The sequence below is a fragment of the Stegastes partitus genome, unplaced genomic scaffold (assembly GCF_000690725.1).
Source record: "Stegastes partitus isolate 25-593 unplaced genomic scaffold, Stegastes_partitus-1.0.2 Scaffold138, whole genome shotgun sequence".
In the NCBI taxonomy this organism is placed as follows: domain Eukaryota; kingdom Metazoa; phylum Chordata; class Actinopteri; family Pomacentridae; genus Stegastes; species Stegastes partitus.
The window spans coordinates 724881-743230 of record NW_007577869.1 but is presented as its reverse complement, the minus strand read 5'-3'; the positions used below and the strand labels follow the sequence as shown (position 1 = coordinate 743230).

The 18350-nt window shown below is 39.8% G+C and overlaps 1 protein-coding gene across 1 annotated transcript in view; it reads right to left on the bottom strand.

The window, feature by feature from the left end:
- Nucleotides 1-577: 577 nt before the first annotated feature.
- LOC103355233 (phosphodiesterase 3A, cGMP-inhibited) overlaps nt 578-18350 on the bottom strand; it is a 76640-nt gene continuing 58867 nt past the window's right edge. The window contains exons 5-14 of the mRNA XM_008278939.1: nt 16278-16351; nt 14826-14977; nt 14504-14641; nt 14123-14234; nt 13767-13880; nt 12919-13118; nt 11459-11662; nt 10157-10318; nt 6172-6442; nt 578-4733 (exon numbers count right to left, since the gene is read on the bottom strand). Coding sequence (XP_008277161.1) covers nt 4420-4733; nt 6172-6442; nt 10157-10318; nt 11459-11662; nt 12919-13118; nt 13767-13880; nt 14123-14234; nt 14504-14641; nt 14826-14977; nt 16278-16351 — 1741 coding nt within the window. The 3' untranslated portion in view covers nt 578-4419. The remainder of the gene's footprint in view (nt 4734-6171; nt 6443-10156; nt 10319-11458; nt 11663-12918; nt 13119-13766; nt 13881-14122; nt 14235-14503; nt 14642-14825; nt 14978-16277; nt 16352-18350) is intronic.

Sequence of the window (18350 nt, the reverse complement as noted above, 5' to 3'; positions counted from 1 at the left end):
GGTCTGATGTACATGGCAATTTTGGTGAGTTTTCGAGTATGTTTAGGGCCTCAAAAACGCGTGTCTTTGGCACGAATAATAATAATAATCCGAGCAGTTCCAATAGGGTCTTCGCACCCTTTTGGGTGCTCGGACCCTAATAAAAATCAGCCTGGCATTTAAACAACCCTTTATAATAATCAGATATTTATCTCAGTTGTTTGTGACCTCCCAAAGTATTTAAAGATTCTTTAGGATTAAACACTAGATGAAGATGTGCTGCCTGTATGTTATGTTTGCAAAAAAAAAAAAAACTAGCACCAATAAATGTCAATCTGCAATGTGAAATGTTCATATACTACATTAAAGAAGTCCTTTAAAGGCACACACTCATCCTGTGGAAATAAATAAAAGTCTGTCTAGGATCAAGATCTCTGTTTGAGCACAAAGAAGGGCTTGATGAAACACTACACCAAGAACTGAGCAGGAAAGTGTGTAATCTGTTGCATCTGTACAGATTCTAATATAAAGCAGATTAAGATAAAAGCAGATAAAGCAGAAAAAATGCAAAAAAATAAACACAATACCGACACAAGGATACCACAGAAATTGTAATCTTGTAATTCAATGTATTCACATTACAACATCCACATGGTTCAGTTTGTGACAACGTCTAATGATCTTCAAATATATTCACTGTATGATACATAATACCAATATAGGCACTTCCAGTAAGTCTGGCAATATTGAAGCTACAGTATAGTGTCTAAATTACAAAATGGTAAAAATAAATAATGTATATCTAAAAGAGTTTTTGTAGTTTTAAAATTTCTTTACTGTACAGCATATATGTATATTGTACAAAATGGAGCATCAACCTGCAAGGAAATTAATTATTTTACGTTCACAAATACTGTGTATTTGGACATATTCTTCCTTAGTACATGTGGTAAGTGCAAGGTACTAGTGAGAAGAAAGCAATTCATTATTTAATCATGTGTCAACTATATAAAAATACTCATCTCATTTTGTTTACATAATTGTAAAGCTTGTTTGGTTCCCATGGTTACACTTATTGTACACGTGTGAATAAGCATGACAATCAAATAAAAACAAATTAAGACATAAAAAATACAAAACTGATATACTGTATCAGCTCAAACACAAGTACTGACTCCAAACAGATGTAGCCACGGGGCAAAATTCACACACTGTCCACTGTAGGAGACCGTGATCGCCGACAACAGTGGACAGAATCGAATTACCTTTAAAGATGAGAGATGCTGTGCCATGAACGCTCTGCTACTTGTGCCAGTGAGGCAAAGCAGATCAAAGAGGAAGCGCAAGGAGAAATATGCTATAGGACCTTGTGTGAATAACAATTTCATCTGAGCATCTGTGAAGAATTGAACTACTTACTGCATCACTTTGCCCTTCATTACTTCACCGTCTCTGCTTGTGAGGAAAAGTAGCATCCCTCTCTCCCCCGACAGTACAAGATAACTAAATACAGGACAGAGTCACATTAGAGGGGCCGATGGAAGAATTCAAAGAAACCACTGCTGTCTTGCTCTCGCACGTACACTCTCTACACTACTGTATATATACATTCACGAAGCAGGACTGTTTTATTGGGGTTGCAATTACGTAAGTGTACTAACCAAATAAATGGCTGAAAGAAAAAGGTGTTTGTCTAATTCTGGACCGCTTCAGTTAAAATGGCTTTGTTGTACTGAACAGCTTTCCTGTACAACATTTGGGTTATTTTGTCAAGCTAAATACAATGTGTCCATTGTGTGTGTAACAATGATTACAGCTCATTAGGGATGAAATGCACCAACATACAGAAAACCAGCATGCATGAGATGCAATGGGCAATGCACGATCATTTGAGGCAAAAAAAAAAAAAGGAGAAAGACTGCAGCTGTTCTGATTCAGTGGCTTCTAACAATTCGGGTCTGATTTACGGTTTGGGGTAAATGTCAGTCCAATGTTTTACTAATCAGTCTGTCAACCAATTACTGAGCTTTTGTGTGGACCTTCCTGCTCTGTGGGACGCTCAGTAGCAAAGGCAGGGCAGAAGTGAAACAGGCCACTGTGGATGCAGTGTTCTGTTCACCGCGGCCAGGAACACTGTGTGAGTACGTTGATGCGAGGATCTGCAAGGGTACAAGCACATGATGTTCTACATCTGTAACGCACAACGTAATTTCAATCAAGCTCCGTCATATGCATGTGCGCAGGCTGACGTGTGTTTAAAGAAATGAGATTACGGTGGAAGAGCAGAAGTGCAGCGTGAGATTCAGATGTACATGTAGGTCATGAGAACTCGACAAGATTAGTGGAAGATAATTCATTACATATGGCCTCGCTGCACTCGTGACAGAAAGTTGACCCGCCAGCTCAGTGTAGAGAGAACTCATTCAGCTCAAGAACTACTTTATTCTTTATAGTCACCTTTCAATGTGGATATCAGCGACTAAAGGAACATCCACCAGGCTCAAGTCAAACTTCAGTGAAGCTGGATATGTAATTGGTTTACATGACGGTTTGAAAGTTGGAGCTATTGTCTTCAAGTACACTGGAACAATAATTTGTTGAAGCTTATGAGTACCACTTTGAAAGAAAATGTGACTGTGTTCGACCACTAGACAAAGATGTTGCACAGAACATGACTGACAAGGTCTGAGCACCGTATGGGTGATGGGATGTGACAGATTTGATGTTTCACAGAAGAAAAACTGATAAAACAGTACAAACTGCAGCCATTATTGTTATGTAAAAACATCCCCTCCTGTATATCGCTTTCATTAAAGGAAGGAACCATCTTTTTTACCGGCATCACACAGCTACAGCAGCTAATTCTGGGCAACTGTTTCAGCTCTCGTCACCTTTCACCACCGCTACTGGATGAATATTTTGAGGCGTAGCTACGTCACCTGACAGACTAATAATTTGCTCACGTATCCTCTCCATAACAGATGTGCTCTATATTTGGCTGAACTACGTCCAACTGATGCACTCTGGAGTGGTGCCTGGTCTTAACTCAAAGATAATGAATGTCTCCCTGAGGTGCCAGCAGAGGAGTCAGACAGATTCAATGTGCAAAGATCACAGAAATAGTTGGAGGGGTGCGTGACATTAACGTCAGCCTCGTTCTCAGCCTTTTATGAACACGTTTTTAAACCGCTTTGTTATCTCTGTGTGTTTTTCACTTACTGCCCTCGCAAGTGACACACAAGATTTCACTGAAACTCAACAACTGAGGTTTTCCTGAGGATTCAAGATCAGCATCGTTTGCAGGATTTATGTAATGAGGAAGTCAGAAATTGATACTAAAGAAAAAGGACATGGTGTTGGTTAGTCTATCTACAGCCTTTTCAAAATAACTTTCATTTTGGGATTTTTACTTGATAGCTTAGTATTTATGATTCTGTATGATGTATTGAAATGAATGTTTACCTGCTTAGTTTTTCCCAATACTTATTAGTATTTGTTCCGTTTGGTCTTGTATTCAGCACAGATTCATTTCAACAACTCACTGTTTCTTTTGAGTGCAGGTCTCTTGAGTACAATGTTTGGGTACAGTGATACCATATTTGCCTGTATTTAAAATTAAAGTTAAACTGCTGAGCGTGTCTATGTCCTCTGCAGAGGAATTGTGCATATGAGCAAATTAATTAAAAAAACAAACAAACAGGTACACACAAATGAACACACGTATTAAGTGTATAAAGGAGCCTCGAGCCTCTGTGTGAAACTAAAGTGGCTCCACAGAACAGTGTGAAGTGCTTCATTTGGCCACAAATGTAAAACATATTATGAGTAAATATTTGATTTTGTATGCTGAAGCCCATGGGTGAGGGATTAATTTTGGCAGAAGATGAAAGGAAGAAAATTACACCAATGTTCCTCATTTGTTTGACTCCCTTTATAATCCTTGTATAGAAAAAAAAAAACATATCATGGCCCAGGTGAGGCCTCAAAAAAAAGCTAAAATTGAAACACAAGTACAAGTAACTGTGATGTCTATATATAACTGCATTCAGAAAGTAATTATATATAAATTGGCAGCAAATTTCTGCAGTCCTGTGTTACCACACTGGGTTGAAGCCTGTGCAACCAGGCTTTGCTCTTCTCTTGACAGTAGCAAAAGAGTCTGTATCCCAAAGTACACCAATAATCCCGTATTGCAATATGGAAAGCTCCTTTAAATGTTTGGTGAAACCGCATATTCAGATAAAATGTGTAAAGCACAATTTTTCCCACCCTGTTTTTTTTTTTTTTTTTTCTGTATAGGCACACATTTCCCAAACATCTACAGTGTTGTGTCTAAGTGATGTGCTGGCAAAAAACAGGAGTCAGTTGATTGGACAAGAAAAAAAGTAATACTTCTTCACATCCCTGTCCTGACTGATGCCAGATTTCCCCTGGGATGTTTCACTGTGGGTCCCCCTCCTCTAGTTCCTCGGGAGGTTTAGAGTTGCCCCTCAGACACTCGGGCCACTCTGGTTCCTCCACTTCCTCCTCTGGATCCTCTCCTTCTACCACCTCCTCTCTGCTGCCTGACTCCTCCTCCTCCTCGTGAATGGCCAGTATTGGTTCAGCTACATTGTTTAAATGGACAGACTCTGCTCCTTGGCCTTGTTTCTGGGCCTCCTCTGCAATCACCTTCTTCCACATCTCGTGGTTCTCCAGTAGGTGCTGGGTGATCTGGCAGAAGACTTTCCTCCTCTTCTTGGGAGTGGCTTTTTCTGGTAGAAAAGAAGAGATCTTGATTAAAAACTTTGGATGTGGACTGAAAATTTACTGTCTAGCCTCCACCTGATCACTCACCACTTTTACAACCTTAAAGGATTTTTTTCTTTCTGTTATTTTGCTAATTAAATGCAAAGTATTAACCCTCATTTCCCCAAACATTTTGTAGGCATTGTTTGCTCCAGAGGCTGCAAGGTGGCTTGGTGGTTAGCACCATTGCCTCACAGCAAGAAGGTCACCGGTTCAATGCAGAAAGATCCTGGTGTCTTCATCCCGGTGTGAATGTGAGTGTGCTTGGTTGTCTGTCTCTAAGTGTAGCCCTGTGACAGACTGGTGACCTGTCCAGATGAACCTGCCTTCACCCTAAGTCAGCTGGGATAGACTCCAGCCCCCCACAACCCTATAGTGAGGATTAAGCGGTCTGTAGATAATGGATGGATGGATGGAAATGGCAGTAATCGCACAGCCATTTTCTTTGAAGAACACTTATTGCAGTTTAGTGAAATACTTCCTGAATTTTTGTCATGTGACTGTTGGTCATACCTGAGTTGCTAATGGCTTTACACTTGCCCTGAGGAATGCAGAATTTTTGTGTTTTTACAGAATTTGTGAAGCGCAAACAGTTTGTTTTTGGTGAATTTTTGAATGAGACGTGAATTAGATGCAATATCATGATTTTAAGCTTTGATTTGATTTGTTTTCTTAGGACTGTCAGAAAGTATTTAAAACTAACTCCTGTTTTTACAGTTCCCTGCTCTGATAAATTGTACCATTTTTGTAATATTTTTAAAGACAACATAAACATCTCATACCCCCCGGTGGGTCTTGGGCTTCAGAGGGTTTAGTAATTCCCCATGTAAATGTAGGAATGCAAATGTTTCCTAGTAATGAGACATTATTATAGTCAAGTCAGTTTTTTGCCATCACATTGTCAACACTTGAGTCATAAAAGATTTTTTTTTAAAAAGAACTGCTCATTGATTTTAGCAATGATTTTATGTATTTCCCTTTGGATATAAATCTTTAATGTGTGGGGGTTAAAAATACTGAATACATTATAAATACACTGTATAGAGGATTACTCAAACATCCCTTTGGCTTTCCAACAAGCCTTTATAACATGTGCTGGTAAGTGGCTCTCTAATCCAGTTTTGAAATGCAGTGTTTTTAAACTACAAACATCCTCAAAATGAATTCATTTCCCAGTATTCAGAAGAGGAACAACTGTTTAATGTTATTACTATTAAGACAGTAAATGTCCTGCAGCATGTCACATAATCCTCTAATATCCTCCGTACATGGATTTGATCATATCCATAAAAAAGAATAAATGGAAATCAGACAACTGCACTGTGTTCAGTCTGAATGCTTCTGATCATTTCCAGGTTGTCCTCGAGCCTCGACTGTAGCTTTGTTGTAGACTACAATGCTTACGTGATGCTTCTGAGCTGGTGGATGTGTCTTCCTCGGCGGTATCCTCCTCCTCCTCCTCCTCCTCCTCCTCCTCATTCTCCACTATCTCTGGCTCCTCTGCCTCTGGGTTGGGCTCCACCCATCGTCCGGGCATGAGGCAGGCTGAATCATACGAGTTACAAAGCGGTCCAACGATGTGTGTGATGAACGATTCTTGGAGTTTGGCCAGCTGTGGTGCTGCTCGATCCATGAAGGGGCTGATAGGAAGGCCCAGGCTGGACTCCTCGTCACCCTGCAGAACAAACAAACAAACAAAAAAAGTGCATGAGCCACACTGGTGCAAAATTATCCCAAAACATGGCATGACTCACATTTCACCACACATAACATCCCTTACTTGTTAACAATTAGGGATGGTTCTGAGTCTTAACAGTGTAAGAATTAGCAGTTTTCTGCCTACTTCATCCAGAGAGATGAAACCACAGAACATTATTTACAGCACGGCCATCAGTCAAAACAAACAGTATGACGGGTGCAACAAAAAAGAGACACTTTGGCGGTAAAGCTTTGAATAAACCAATAGTTCTCCAACCTGGTTCTTAACATATATACTGATCAAAAATGTAAGAGAATACTTCATTCTTATTTATTAAACTACACAGTGTATATCAATGACTAGGCAGTGGGAAACAAAATGACTAACTCACTGAGGGGGGGATTAACATTCACTTAAGCTTCATAACAACATGGATTGATATCTCAGAAGTTTGGTTGAACTGATGTTATACTGTGATGATTAAGTGTTCCCTTAATTTTTTTGAGCAGTATATTTAAATCCAGCTGTCGCTCTGTGTCCTAAAGACAAGGATGACAAACTACAGGCATAGACTCGATTATACCAAGACAGCTGTTGCCCACTTTGAAACCAATTATTAGTCCTTCTCTTAGATGCTACTTTCTAAGAAGCTCTTCATCAGTAAAACAACAGAACCAAAACCTAATATGTCATTAGACTGTAAACTGAATTGAACAGAATCAAAAGTATCCAAGACAGTCATTTCTAGACAAGAGCCAAAAGAAAAGCGCAGCATGCGTGCTGTCTATGACGTCTGTATGGATGTGAATGAATAACAGCTACAGCAAGGTTTCCTGGTTGCCTTGGTAACTGCCCCCAAGTGTCATCCCATACCCTATACAGTAGAACGTCTCTGTCTCTGCAGAGCAGCGACATACTAATTTAAAGCACAATGAGATTCATTGAAAGATTGGATCTCAGATGGATCTGCAATTTGATGGAATTTCTGGACAGTTAAGTAGACGAGGAGCTCTGAGATCCTGCTGTCACCATGACGACGTCCTAACAGCTGGGTGTCTGTGAATACAGTGGCCAGGTGTATTCTAACCAAGCTATCCAACTGACTACAAGTTCATAGTTTTGGGATAAAACTTAAGCTCCATTATCTGTCGGCCCCTGCAGGCCCAGAGCTTTATCTAGAATAAAAACATTGATTCACCCAGATCCTGTTTCATACATCATCATTTCAGAAAGCCTGTCAGCAAGGTGAATAAACCTCATCCTCAAGGGTCTGTCTGCATGTTTTCTTGTGCTGCATGTGGAAGTGCGTGTGCATTGCGCTGTGTATCTTCTGTATACATGGCTGAACACATTCATTATCTAGGAGGACATGTATTGCTTTGTTGGCTGCTTTTTTTTCAAGGGTGTTGGACTTTCAAGACTGTCAAGTGTAATCAGAGGCTGCTGCCCAGCCTGAATGACAGTTGCCTGGGTACCCTGCTTGCGTCATCACATCTAGCATCACTAAAACTATTGTCACTGAAGAGCGTTTCTCCTCCGGAGCTCCTGCACTTTGTGTCTCCCCTCATAGACCTCAAAGAGGCTTGTAACAAGCAGCCTGTGTCACCTAGCCTGAACATATTCTGCTTGACCCAGAGGCAATTAGCAAAGATTAACAGCCATTCTGTGCCAAGAGGACATACTGTGACAAAGGTCACTGAGGGTGGCATTAGGCCGCAGGCATAACTAGGTTCTGTTTGCTATTGCAGCACTGTATATAAAAATGAGGCCATGATAGCATATGATTCATACCAGCGACAATAAAGCCACGTATGTGAGCTGTGCAGCACATATGAATCATTAGCCTGTTCTTAGAGTAGAACCTACAAGATATCATTACTGTCTCTGCTGTTCTTCACTAAAAGGTAAATGTAATGGAGCCTTACTATGTAAACGCAGATTATAACTGACCTAACTCAATAGAGACATAAATCTTGTCAAGGAATTATGACAGATCCTCACATAGTAGCAGCTCTCAGAGGGAGCACTGCCATTACTATCTCAATATGTCAAAGGGACTGAATGAAAAATGAATTAAGAGAGCAAAATCAATTGTGCCTGACATCCAAAAGCCTATGTGGAAGAAAAAAATAAAGAAGGGAGGACTGTATTTTAGCATCTGCACTTGCTTCTATGCGTTGGGGGGCAAAATAGAACGACGTGACGTAAAACACCACAAAACCACAATTAATCTTGTCATGCTGTTGTACTTCATTTAATTTGGAGAAAAAAACATTGTGAGTAGTTGAAATATATTGTTGATGTGTGTGTGTGGGTTAGATGTGCAGAATGAGGGCATTGCTACAAACTCCACTACTGAGGAGGTAAAAATTCAGTGACTGGAATTCTAGATCTATATTTAGGATTTTTTTGTTTGTTAATTTACTGAATCCCACGACAAGAAATCAGCAGTGCTGATCCTATTTGTTTCCAAAAGATTTAACTCTAAAACTAAGAATCACTTTCACCATTTAATAAATGTCTTGAAACAAACAGTAATAGTGCACTATGCTTTGCGTAAGGCAGATTTTATTTTGGAGTCAGTTTAGCTGTGCAACCACAACGAGGGATAAAAGCCACATTATGTTATTTTTTATCCATTAGTCATTAGACATTTTGTCCAACTGTGGACTGATGAATGTCTAAAACCTTTTGACATTACTGTACAACACATTCCAGTTTTATGAAAATGAACAAAAGTCTGTGTTTCTTGTGAAAAGCAAACAAAATGTCCTTTTTCTGTTAAAGAAGATGTAACCTACACTTCCAATCTAGTTTCATTGATTGGATTCCAGATTTGCTAATTCCTTCGGTTTTAGTTAATTAGTTTGTGCTGCTTTCATTAGCCTGAGGGTTCACATACATCGTCCCACCTGCACTGTGAAGGTTTAATTGATGTATTCCGTGCGGAGACAGACAATGCAATGACTTGTGTGTTTCTGGTTCAACAAGATTGTTTTGTGTTGTGATCTCACCAGATTTTAAGAAAAATGAACACGTGAATGCATTCCAAAGGGTTCTTTTACTTTGTTCTGCCACTGTTTGGCAGATGGAGCATGTGTCATCAATTCAAAATAAGCTCTTCATTCATCTGTGTTAACAGTAATGAAGCAATTTGTCAACCAGAGCAACAATATGGCTCATTTACTGTATGAACTTCAATCATTTGTGGACAATAAATGGAGGCTTATGGAATATAGTAAAATGCTATAGGAGGCTTTTGAATACAGATGCAATTATTAATAGTAGTATCAAAGACATAGAATACAACCAGACTTGATTGTGAATGCATGATGTCGGTGAGGTTTCTTTACAAGTACAGCCATACACATAATATAATTTAAATTACATAGCCTGCACATTAGTGTTTATATATACGCATCTAAGTCAAATTCTTGCTGACATAGATTTAACAATGAGGTTTGACGTCATCAAATCTAAATCAATAAAATAAATACTTTATGAATATATAAAATACATCAAACTGACCATACCACTAACAACTCATGAGATATTGTGGGTTGTAGTGTTTGGTATTATGCAGGCGAGGGTTGTTATGTTCCCTCCCGCACACAAACATGACAGTACACTGATCTTTAGTTTAGCAAATACAAATGAGGCCATGGTTCCCATCAGGGCCGGTGTACACACCTGCTCATAGAACTCGTTGACAATCCCCTCCGTCCACTGCAGATGTAGGTCCTTGCACTTCAGAGGCCCATTGATGTCAGCCAGTTTAATGCACATCTGGCAGACCAGCAACCTGTCATTCTCATTGGACCAGTCGATACCTGTAGATGGATCATCACCCACCTGGGGGATCAACAAACAGACATGCCGACATTTAGCGTACTCACACATGCTGGCGGACACAGTGTCTGATATGTAGATGTTATGTAAATGTAATGCCATGTGCTGGGCTGTTTAGAGATTGCATGTTTGTATTAATGTCTCGAGCACAACAATGCTGGAATGCACTGATGATAGTTTTTTGTCATGATGAAATGTGCTTTATTTAAAAAAGTAGAGGTTACAAACACAGTTCTTTAAAGGCACCTGTAGTATTGCTTCTTATACATTTATCTAAATGAAATCTCAGGATAAAATGTTTGCTAAACAACGTATTTCTAGAGACAAGGCACCACTTTAAAAGCTAATCTCTGCGCTGTTTGGAATTCCTCTTTTCTAGTGACTGTCTGCCTAATGAGCTTTAGATCTGGAGAATCTCAGGAAGCTGAGGAGATCAAGAACAAAACGTGATGGCTACTTCACAGAACGCTAATTTGCTTCCAGGAAGCGCAGAGCAGGGTACTTTAAGAGACATTGCTGTTGCTTTTGCAGCCAAGCCAATAAGCTCAATGCTAGCTGACAGGCCCTGGCCATTGAGCAGCACCACTGTACTAATACCCACAATGGAAAAACCCAGGACTCTCAAATCCAAAGCCAACATTTTTTTCTGCACTTAAATGAGTTCTTGAAAAGCTGCACAGTGCTTTGTGTTGCTGACTTGAGCTGAGCATATTGAAAGTGCTGCAATTTTTTTTTTTTGCACAAACAGACCAGTACCTCGAACACCACGGGATATTTCCTTTCCCCTGAAGCTCACTCTCAGTATTGTAACAGCTGAGGTATGAGGAAAGTACCTCGATTCAATACGCTTGACCCAAAAAACTGAATAATGTAATGTCTGGTTTTCAAACACCTGGTTTTAAAGACAGTAATCTAAAAGAAATATTTACATGCAATTGGTACACTTTATATTTGAAGACACATATTCATAACCCAGTGTTTGCACTGACTTAAATTCCCAAATCTCTGCTAAAAAGTGAGGATTTTGTCTATAAATTTTCAAGGGAATTAATCGCAATATGTATGAACTCTTTAGCTCTTAAAAGCTTGTCTTCTTTTATTCAGTTTAGAACACAAAGAACCAAAGTTACGCTATTACAATACCTTGGCATTGAACTCAGCTAGGAAGTCAAAGTGCTTCTTCAGGTCAGTGGCCAGTATGGCCTCGATGACCAGGAAACGGAACCGTTTGAACTCCACATGGTCCAGGTTGACCAGGAAGTTGTACTCCGGCTGTTGCATGAAAAGGTTCCAAGCTGAGGCAGCGTGGTGGTTTTCAAGGACCGAGCGGTCGTTGTAGAGCACTGCCTGCAAACACACACAAACAATCTACATAAGTATGTTTGCAAATGAATCCAACTAGCCTGTGCATACGGTACTAAAACAAAGGAATAAAAAGTGGTATTAGATAATGTAGATAACTTCAAAGTCGTAACAAAAACCAAAACCATATTATGCTTCCAAACTATTGTCAAGTAAAGTGGACTTCATAGTTCTACTCCGTGACAGATAAGCTGTCTTTCAGTATCAAGACATGCTGAGGAAAACATCGTCTCCAACCAGACTGAATAGTACAATTCCACACTTGTGACCTGTCAGTGTCTGACAGGCAATAAGATGTCACGGAAACCGGTGATTGTCTGATTACATTGTCAAAGACTGGTGATTTGCATCAGCTCTGCCAGTGCAGTTTGACAGTGAAACAGACCAAGTGGCAGAAAATAGCCACTTTAAATATCATTCTTCTAATTATTACGCTGTAAAACATCAGAGAGGAGTTTAGTCAAAGCAACTTATGCTTTCTGGTTAAATGTAAGTGAATGAGTATTGCTAGTTTTACTTAATAGCAAATAAATCTAATTTTAATTTTCCAACCACTTTAGAACATCAAAACACGAGTTTAACTTGGAGCATTTTGAATTGAAATGATGAGGTGAATGAATGGACAGCTGAGAATCCTCTCAACACAACAAATTAAGAAAGCATATAGGCACGACTTCCTAGGAGGCATTGTGAGAAATAAAACTGCCCTGTGACTCTTGTATTTTGTAGTTTGAGAGAACAGACATGGTGGAAACATGCTGTGTTTCCCTAACAAGTGCTAAATTAATTTGTGGTTGTTTCTTTTCCTATTAATCAAAACAATTCTAACCATGACAAAGGTTGTTTCTGAATTCAGTCCCTACATCCACAGACTTAGAATTTATCTCATAGTAACCAGGAGCTGCCTCACCGATCTTCTCGGTACAGACTCTGGTCAAAAATTACTTCAACAAATTACACTGTAGGTTCTCAATGGTAAATGATGAAGAAAAATCTTTAAAATTAGAAAGTGTTAAAGAAAAGTCTGTCTGTAACCATTTGTCTATGCAACTAGTTGATTCAACTTAATATCTTGAGTTTATTGAACTTGTTTTCTCAAGTTCAGTTAATTTATTTCTGCTAGTTAAAAATGCGTAGTGCAAGAAAAAACAAACTGTGACTTCAGTAAATCAAGTAAACTTGTACATACTTTCATCCTAATCACATATGGTTTGATATTGTAGGGTGAATAACTCGAGTACCTGTGGAGCGCTGGTGGCTACGAGGAAAGCGTTTGTCCGCCCTGGGTGATCGTAGTCGTGCATCGCAGCAGCCACATAAAGGGCCATGAGCTCCAGAGCAGGTATGAGGCCTGACAGGCAGCCATAACCGTCTTCTGACACAGTGTAGGTCTTTGAAACCAGGAAGCCCATATGACTGTGCGTTATTCCACTGTCGGAGTCTAGCCACGGGGGAGCAGACAAAGTGAGGAGGGTTGAAGAGCAGGGTGGTAGAGTTTACACAGCATATATATGCTACTTTCATGCACACATGTCTGAGCACTCCAGAGCACATACACACCAAAACACACACACACACACACTTGAACATTCAAATCCACTTATATGTGGATCAAAGGGATGGCCCTAGTAAGGCATACAAATTAGGTTATGGAAATATGAGTAAGAGGGAACTCTAATCTGCCTGCAATTTCATGCTGTTCTAGACTTCAAATAGTGTTTGGTACGTAAATGCAAGTGCCAAAAGCCTCAGTAAGATAAGACAAACTGTGAATAGGATAAGAACACACATTCCTGCAGGTCTGATGCCCTGACATTAATGAGATGGCTCACAGTGAGGCTGCAGGGAGAAGAAAAAATCCAAATGAACTCTGGCCTACATATAGAAAACCTTTACTGTCATAAATTATTCATCAAAAGTGAAAACTAAACTAAAAGGTATGCTTATTTGTTTTATTTGTTCCTACATAGCAACTTTTCCAGACTATAATACCTTTCAATGCACTTTTTTGGGCTGATGGATTCACATACAAATCAGCACCCCCAACAGGACTTGCAAATGTCTGCATGCATGTGCTGGTTGGAGGTACCTGAGTCACTGGCAGAGCCGTGGTCAGTGATGAGGCTGGGCAGACCGGGCACAGCCTGCGTGGTGAGGTACCAGACTGCATGAAGCACATCTGTGGCGTGAACCCTGTTGTGATCTGGGTTAGAGAAGAAAACAAGTGTGTTCAGTGTGTGTGTGTGTGTGATCTTCTCCAGCAGGGCGCACTGTTGGGCTGCTGTGTGTCTCACAACAACATAAAGGCAGCATAGGGTCATATATGACTAACACCGGATAGACTGTATGACATTTCCCTCTAGTGGCTGGTTTCATTGTTACAGGTGTAAACAAGATTATAAGCAAAATGAAAAACTTAACAAGCAGTATGAGATTCAAACTTACATGGTATGTCTCTGTAACCATTCTCCAGGGCATGGAAGTAGTTCATGAATTCTTTTACTGGGATCTTAAAGGTCTCAAACAGGCCAGTGTCTTCAAAGAGCCTGTACGATACCTGGAACACAAAAATCCAACCGTCAGAGCGTCTGTGAACATCACCAGGCTCCTTTTTCATTTGATAAGTAAGAGTTTCAATAAACATAAATCTGAAAATCCTAAATCTAAGTGACATGATCGCAGTATTGCAGATAAGTATACTCTATGCGTATCATAGAGGCTTCATTTCCTTTTATTCAGTAATAAATTTAGAAGAATGTTTCTTGGATTAATTTTTGTCTACAGTTGTGTTGACACTCAATCAATAATTCTCGCAGATGTTCTCACCTGACTGAGGATCCTCCCACATTTCCCATTGGTCCTCTCCATCAAGGTGAAGATGGGGAAGTTCCAATTGTTTAGCTGACTCATCAGCGGCTCCAAGTCCTCCATTAATAACGGCTCTGGTGCCAGAATTGGTTTGTCCTGTACAAGTGGCACACAGAGAAAACTGGTGATGACATGAAATACAATGTAAATACTAGATGTCGCAATAATGGTCTGATTATTCATTTGTTTTTTATGTTGCATGAGTTATACAGTATCACAGGCCAGCATCAATGTGACGAAAGGCACATGTGTCTGAGACAGTCGCTCTGCCTCTTCTCACCTCAGGAGGTATTAGTGCGTGGAGGATGACATTCTGGGAAGGGTTTTTTCCTTCCTCAATGTCCTCCCCTGTGTGTGCTACATCGCTGCTGTCACTGTGGTTGGCTTCGTGGGTGCTGTCGTAGTCTGATGACACCACCACTTGGTCCTCTGCTAGTAAAAGAAAAACAAAGAGATGTCACACTGCGCCCTGAGGGGAAAATCCTCTGTTAATCTCCTTAAACTGATGCATATCATCTGGTTTCTTGGGGTGTTGGATTTGCTTCTCTGCTATATCCACTTCCCTTAATCCTGGCTTGCTATAATAGGTTATTTTCTGCAATTCTCAGAATTAAGGTCCCAGAGATGGTGAGTGCTGTGTTAATTAACACTGCAGCATATTTGATTGCTGCCACGCCCCGTATTCAAGACAACTGTGTTTGTTGGCGGCAGGGCTTTAGAGAGCAGTGTGAGTTCTCACTGGATTTCTACAGTAGCAGATTGGTTGGTCACTATTGGTGCCAAATATGTAGGAATTTTTTGCCCTGTGACCACAACTGACTAAATAGGATGTTTACTTTTAGCTGAAAATGGTTAACATCAGTTATCTTCATTTAACAGCACAGCATCAAGGTTTGCTCTTTGCACAGAAAACCACAGAAAATCACAGAAAAAAACAAATGATCCAGATATGTGAGATACATTCAAAACTTCTGTGCATTTTCCCTGCAACATTAATACAAAACTGGTTACTTGGGACAGTAATTTGTTTGGGTTTTTCAATACTGCAAACATGTCCACTGTGCATTAACCCTTTGAACTCTATAAAAATCAAAAAGTTGAATCATTAAATATCAATTTAACAAGTGCTCACAAATACTTGGGGGAAACAATAGTGGCTTTACATATCAGAGATGTTTTATTAGTTACATGTTTTAATTGTTCCCGTTATTATAAAAGCATGGCTTGCATATTCGGCCTAGTTCAGCCAAAAACTCTCAAAACTTTGCCAAATGCCAAAAGGTTGGCCAAACCTTTTGTTCCTTAACAATTCTGGTTACTGGAAAAAGGTTTATTTTAGCAACTTCAAAATCAGACATTTAGTACAAAGTGAATTTCATGATTTATTATGTCTGTTTCCATCAGGAATTATTAGTTCAACCCTAGTGAGGATTAAGCGGTGTACAGATAATGGATGGATGGATTATTAGTTCAAGGATCATCAAAAAGTTGAAAATCCAACAATTCTTCCTGTTTTTATATTTTCTGGCTTTGATAAATATTGTAATTTTAACCATTGTTTTAAGGTAACATGGCTTTCACAACCCGCCAGCAGGTTAAGCTCATATATCAGCACATAGCAATGGGCACAGATCGAGAAAAAAATTGTGATTGAGTATATATGCCCACAAACACTGTTCCCATGCTGCTTGGAGGCAGTAATACTGGTAGAAAGAAAAAAGACTGAGCATACCTGATCGTGGTATCCTGTCTCCCTTGTCTATAGAGCCCTCCCCATGGCTCAGTCTGATGTATGGTCGCCCACAACTGGAGGAGAGAAGGGTTTTGCTGTTAGTAAGATAAAAGAGGATATTTTTTATTAATTCTATTTATGCAGTTTTAACTACCATGTGCGGCTGTACTTGTATTGCTCATGTTGTGGCCACATAAATCTGTTTACACAGTCACATTGCAGGGATCTGCCTCTTTGTTGGGGCATAAAAAGAAAGAAAATAAATGTAAATTATTTAATTTTAGGGCAATGAAAGTACAACCACAATCCATTTTGTCCTCTGATCTGAGAGTTACATCCAAATGTATATTAGAAGGTCCTTTTTTTCATTCTTGGAGGACAGGAAAAGATGTTTATTGGTTTAATTAAGTTATAATGTTGATAATTCTACGCTGGCATTTTTTGTTTGATGGATCAAAAAGTGGTTTAGAGGCCAAAATCTAGAGAGAAAACACAGGGGGGCACAAACACAGCATCCTACATGTGTGTTTGTTTGTCGAAAAACAAAATGTGCAACATTTTCGCTGTTTGTAGCTGCGCCAAAGAATCGGGAATAATGCCATTAACTACATCTGTCTTTGATGTCTAACGAGTCAGCAGAAGTTGTCAAGAAAAAAAACCTTAATGGGATTCCTACTGTGCTGTCCCCACATGAAACAGACGTTGTACAGATGCCTCAAGAAAATACTCATTAATGAACCTAATGGATGCACACATTAACACAATGCAATGGGACCAAACAACAAAACAAATTCAAAACAGTTGCCGGTGCTGCCGTTGTTATAAATGACTCATTAGAAAAGTGAGCCCACCCTCTTAGAGATTTATGACAAACCAGTGTCAGACTTTCTGCCAGCCACACTCTTAAAGACAGATGAAAATATTCACCATTTATCGACTGGTTTCTAAATCAAATGTTGTCCTTTATGGAGAGAGGCAGCCTGTAGCGGCTAGTTAGCTGTGCGACACCGTGGGGAGCCTCCCGAGCTGCTCTCAACAGCTTTTCCATGTTTCTCCACTGAGGCCACTGTCAGGCTGTAGGTGGTTCCAATTAAAATACCTCTCCCTAAATGTTGTAAAACCTGCCTTCTCGGAGCAGGAAATGCCTGCCGTTAGAGCATGGTGTCACAGGGAGCACAAAGGCCTGTAGTGTGTCTATCTCCTTCTGATAAAGTGTTTCTGGAACACTTTTCCGCCGTACCCACCCAGCATAATGGTCCTGAGGCCCCAACAAAGGGAGTTCTGTTGTGTTTGCATGGCCAGGTTGGACCACTGTGTCTAATGCCTAGCAGGTGTGGAATATAAAATAGTTTGATAGTTTGGCGGGTGAACAGTTAGTACATTATTGTCAGGGGGGTCTGGGCAGGCAGCAGCGCTTGGCTTAAAAGGTTTACTTTTAATGAAAGTTGAAGAACTGGCAGACACTTTTCCTATTCTGCTAATGCAGCAGAATAACCTCAGCTACTGACATTGAGCCTTCAGCACAGAATGTAAATAAGGAGGCCGGCCATTTTCACTTGAGGAATCTGTCAGTCAGGTATCAAGTGACTCTGCTTTTATCACAAAAAAACTGTGTAGTTAGAGCAGTTAGCAGTGTAGTTACAGTAATTTAACTGTCCCAGTGAGATATACCAACAGCACGGACACAAAATACACATCCCAGCACGCATTTGCTTCAACCCCCGTCTCCTAGAAATTACATTTTTATTCTAAGAACTTGTTTTGCCTGATAGCTTTGGGAAGAATGTAACTGCCGCCTGCAAATATGTTTGTTCTGTCAAGGAAAGAGTCTGCATCCTGCTATGTGGTTACGTTCAGCCAAAAAAACAGAAACACTTTGGTCAGGGTTAGGAAAAGATCATAGTTTCGGCTAATTACTGAAAAAGTAAACACATCTTGTCTCTGTGGATTTTTTTTTTCTTCATTTTTTTCCTTTTTTATCATACAACCAAAACCACAATGTTTCTGTAACCTTAACTAAAGTAATACTGTGAGTGTCTGAACACAACCATGAATACGTTCATTATTCTGTCA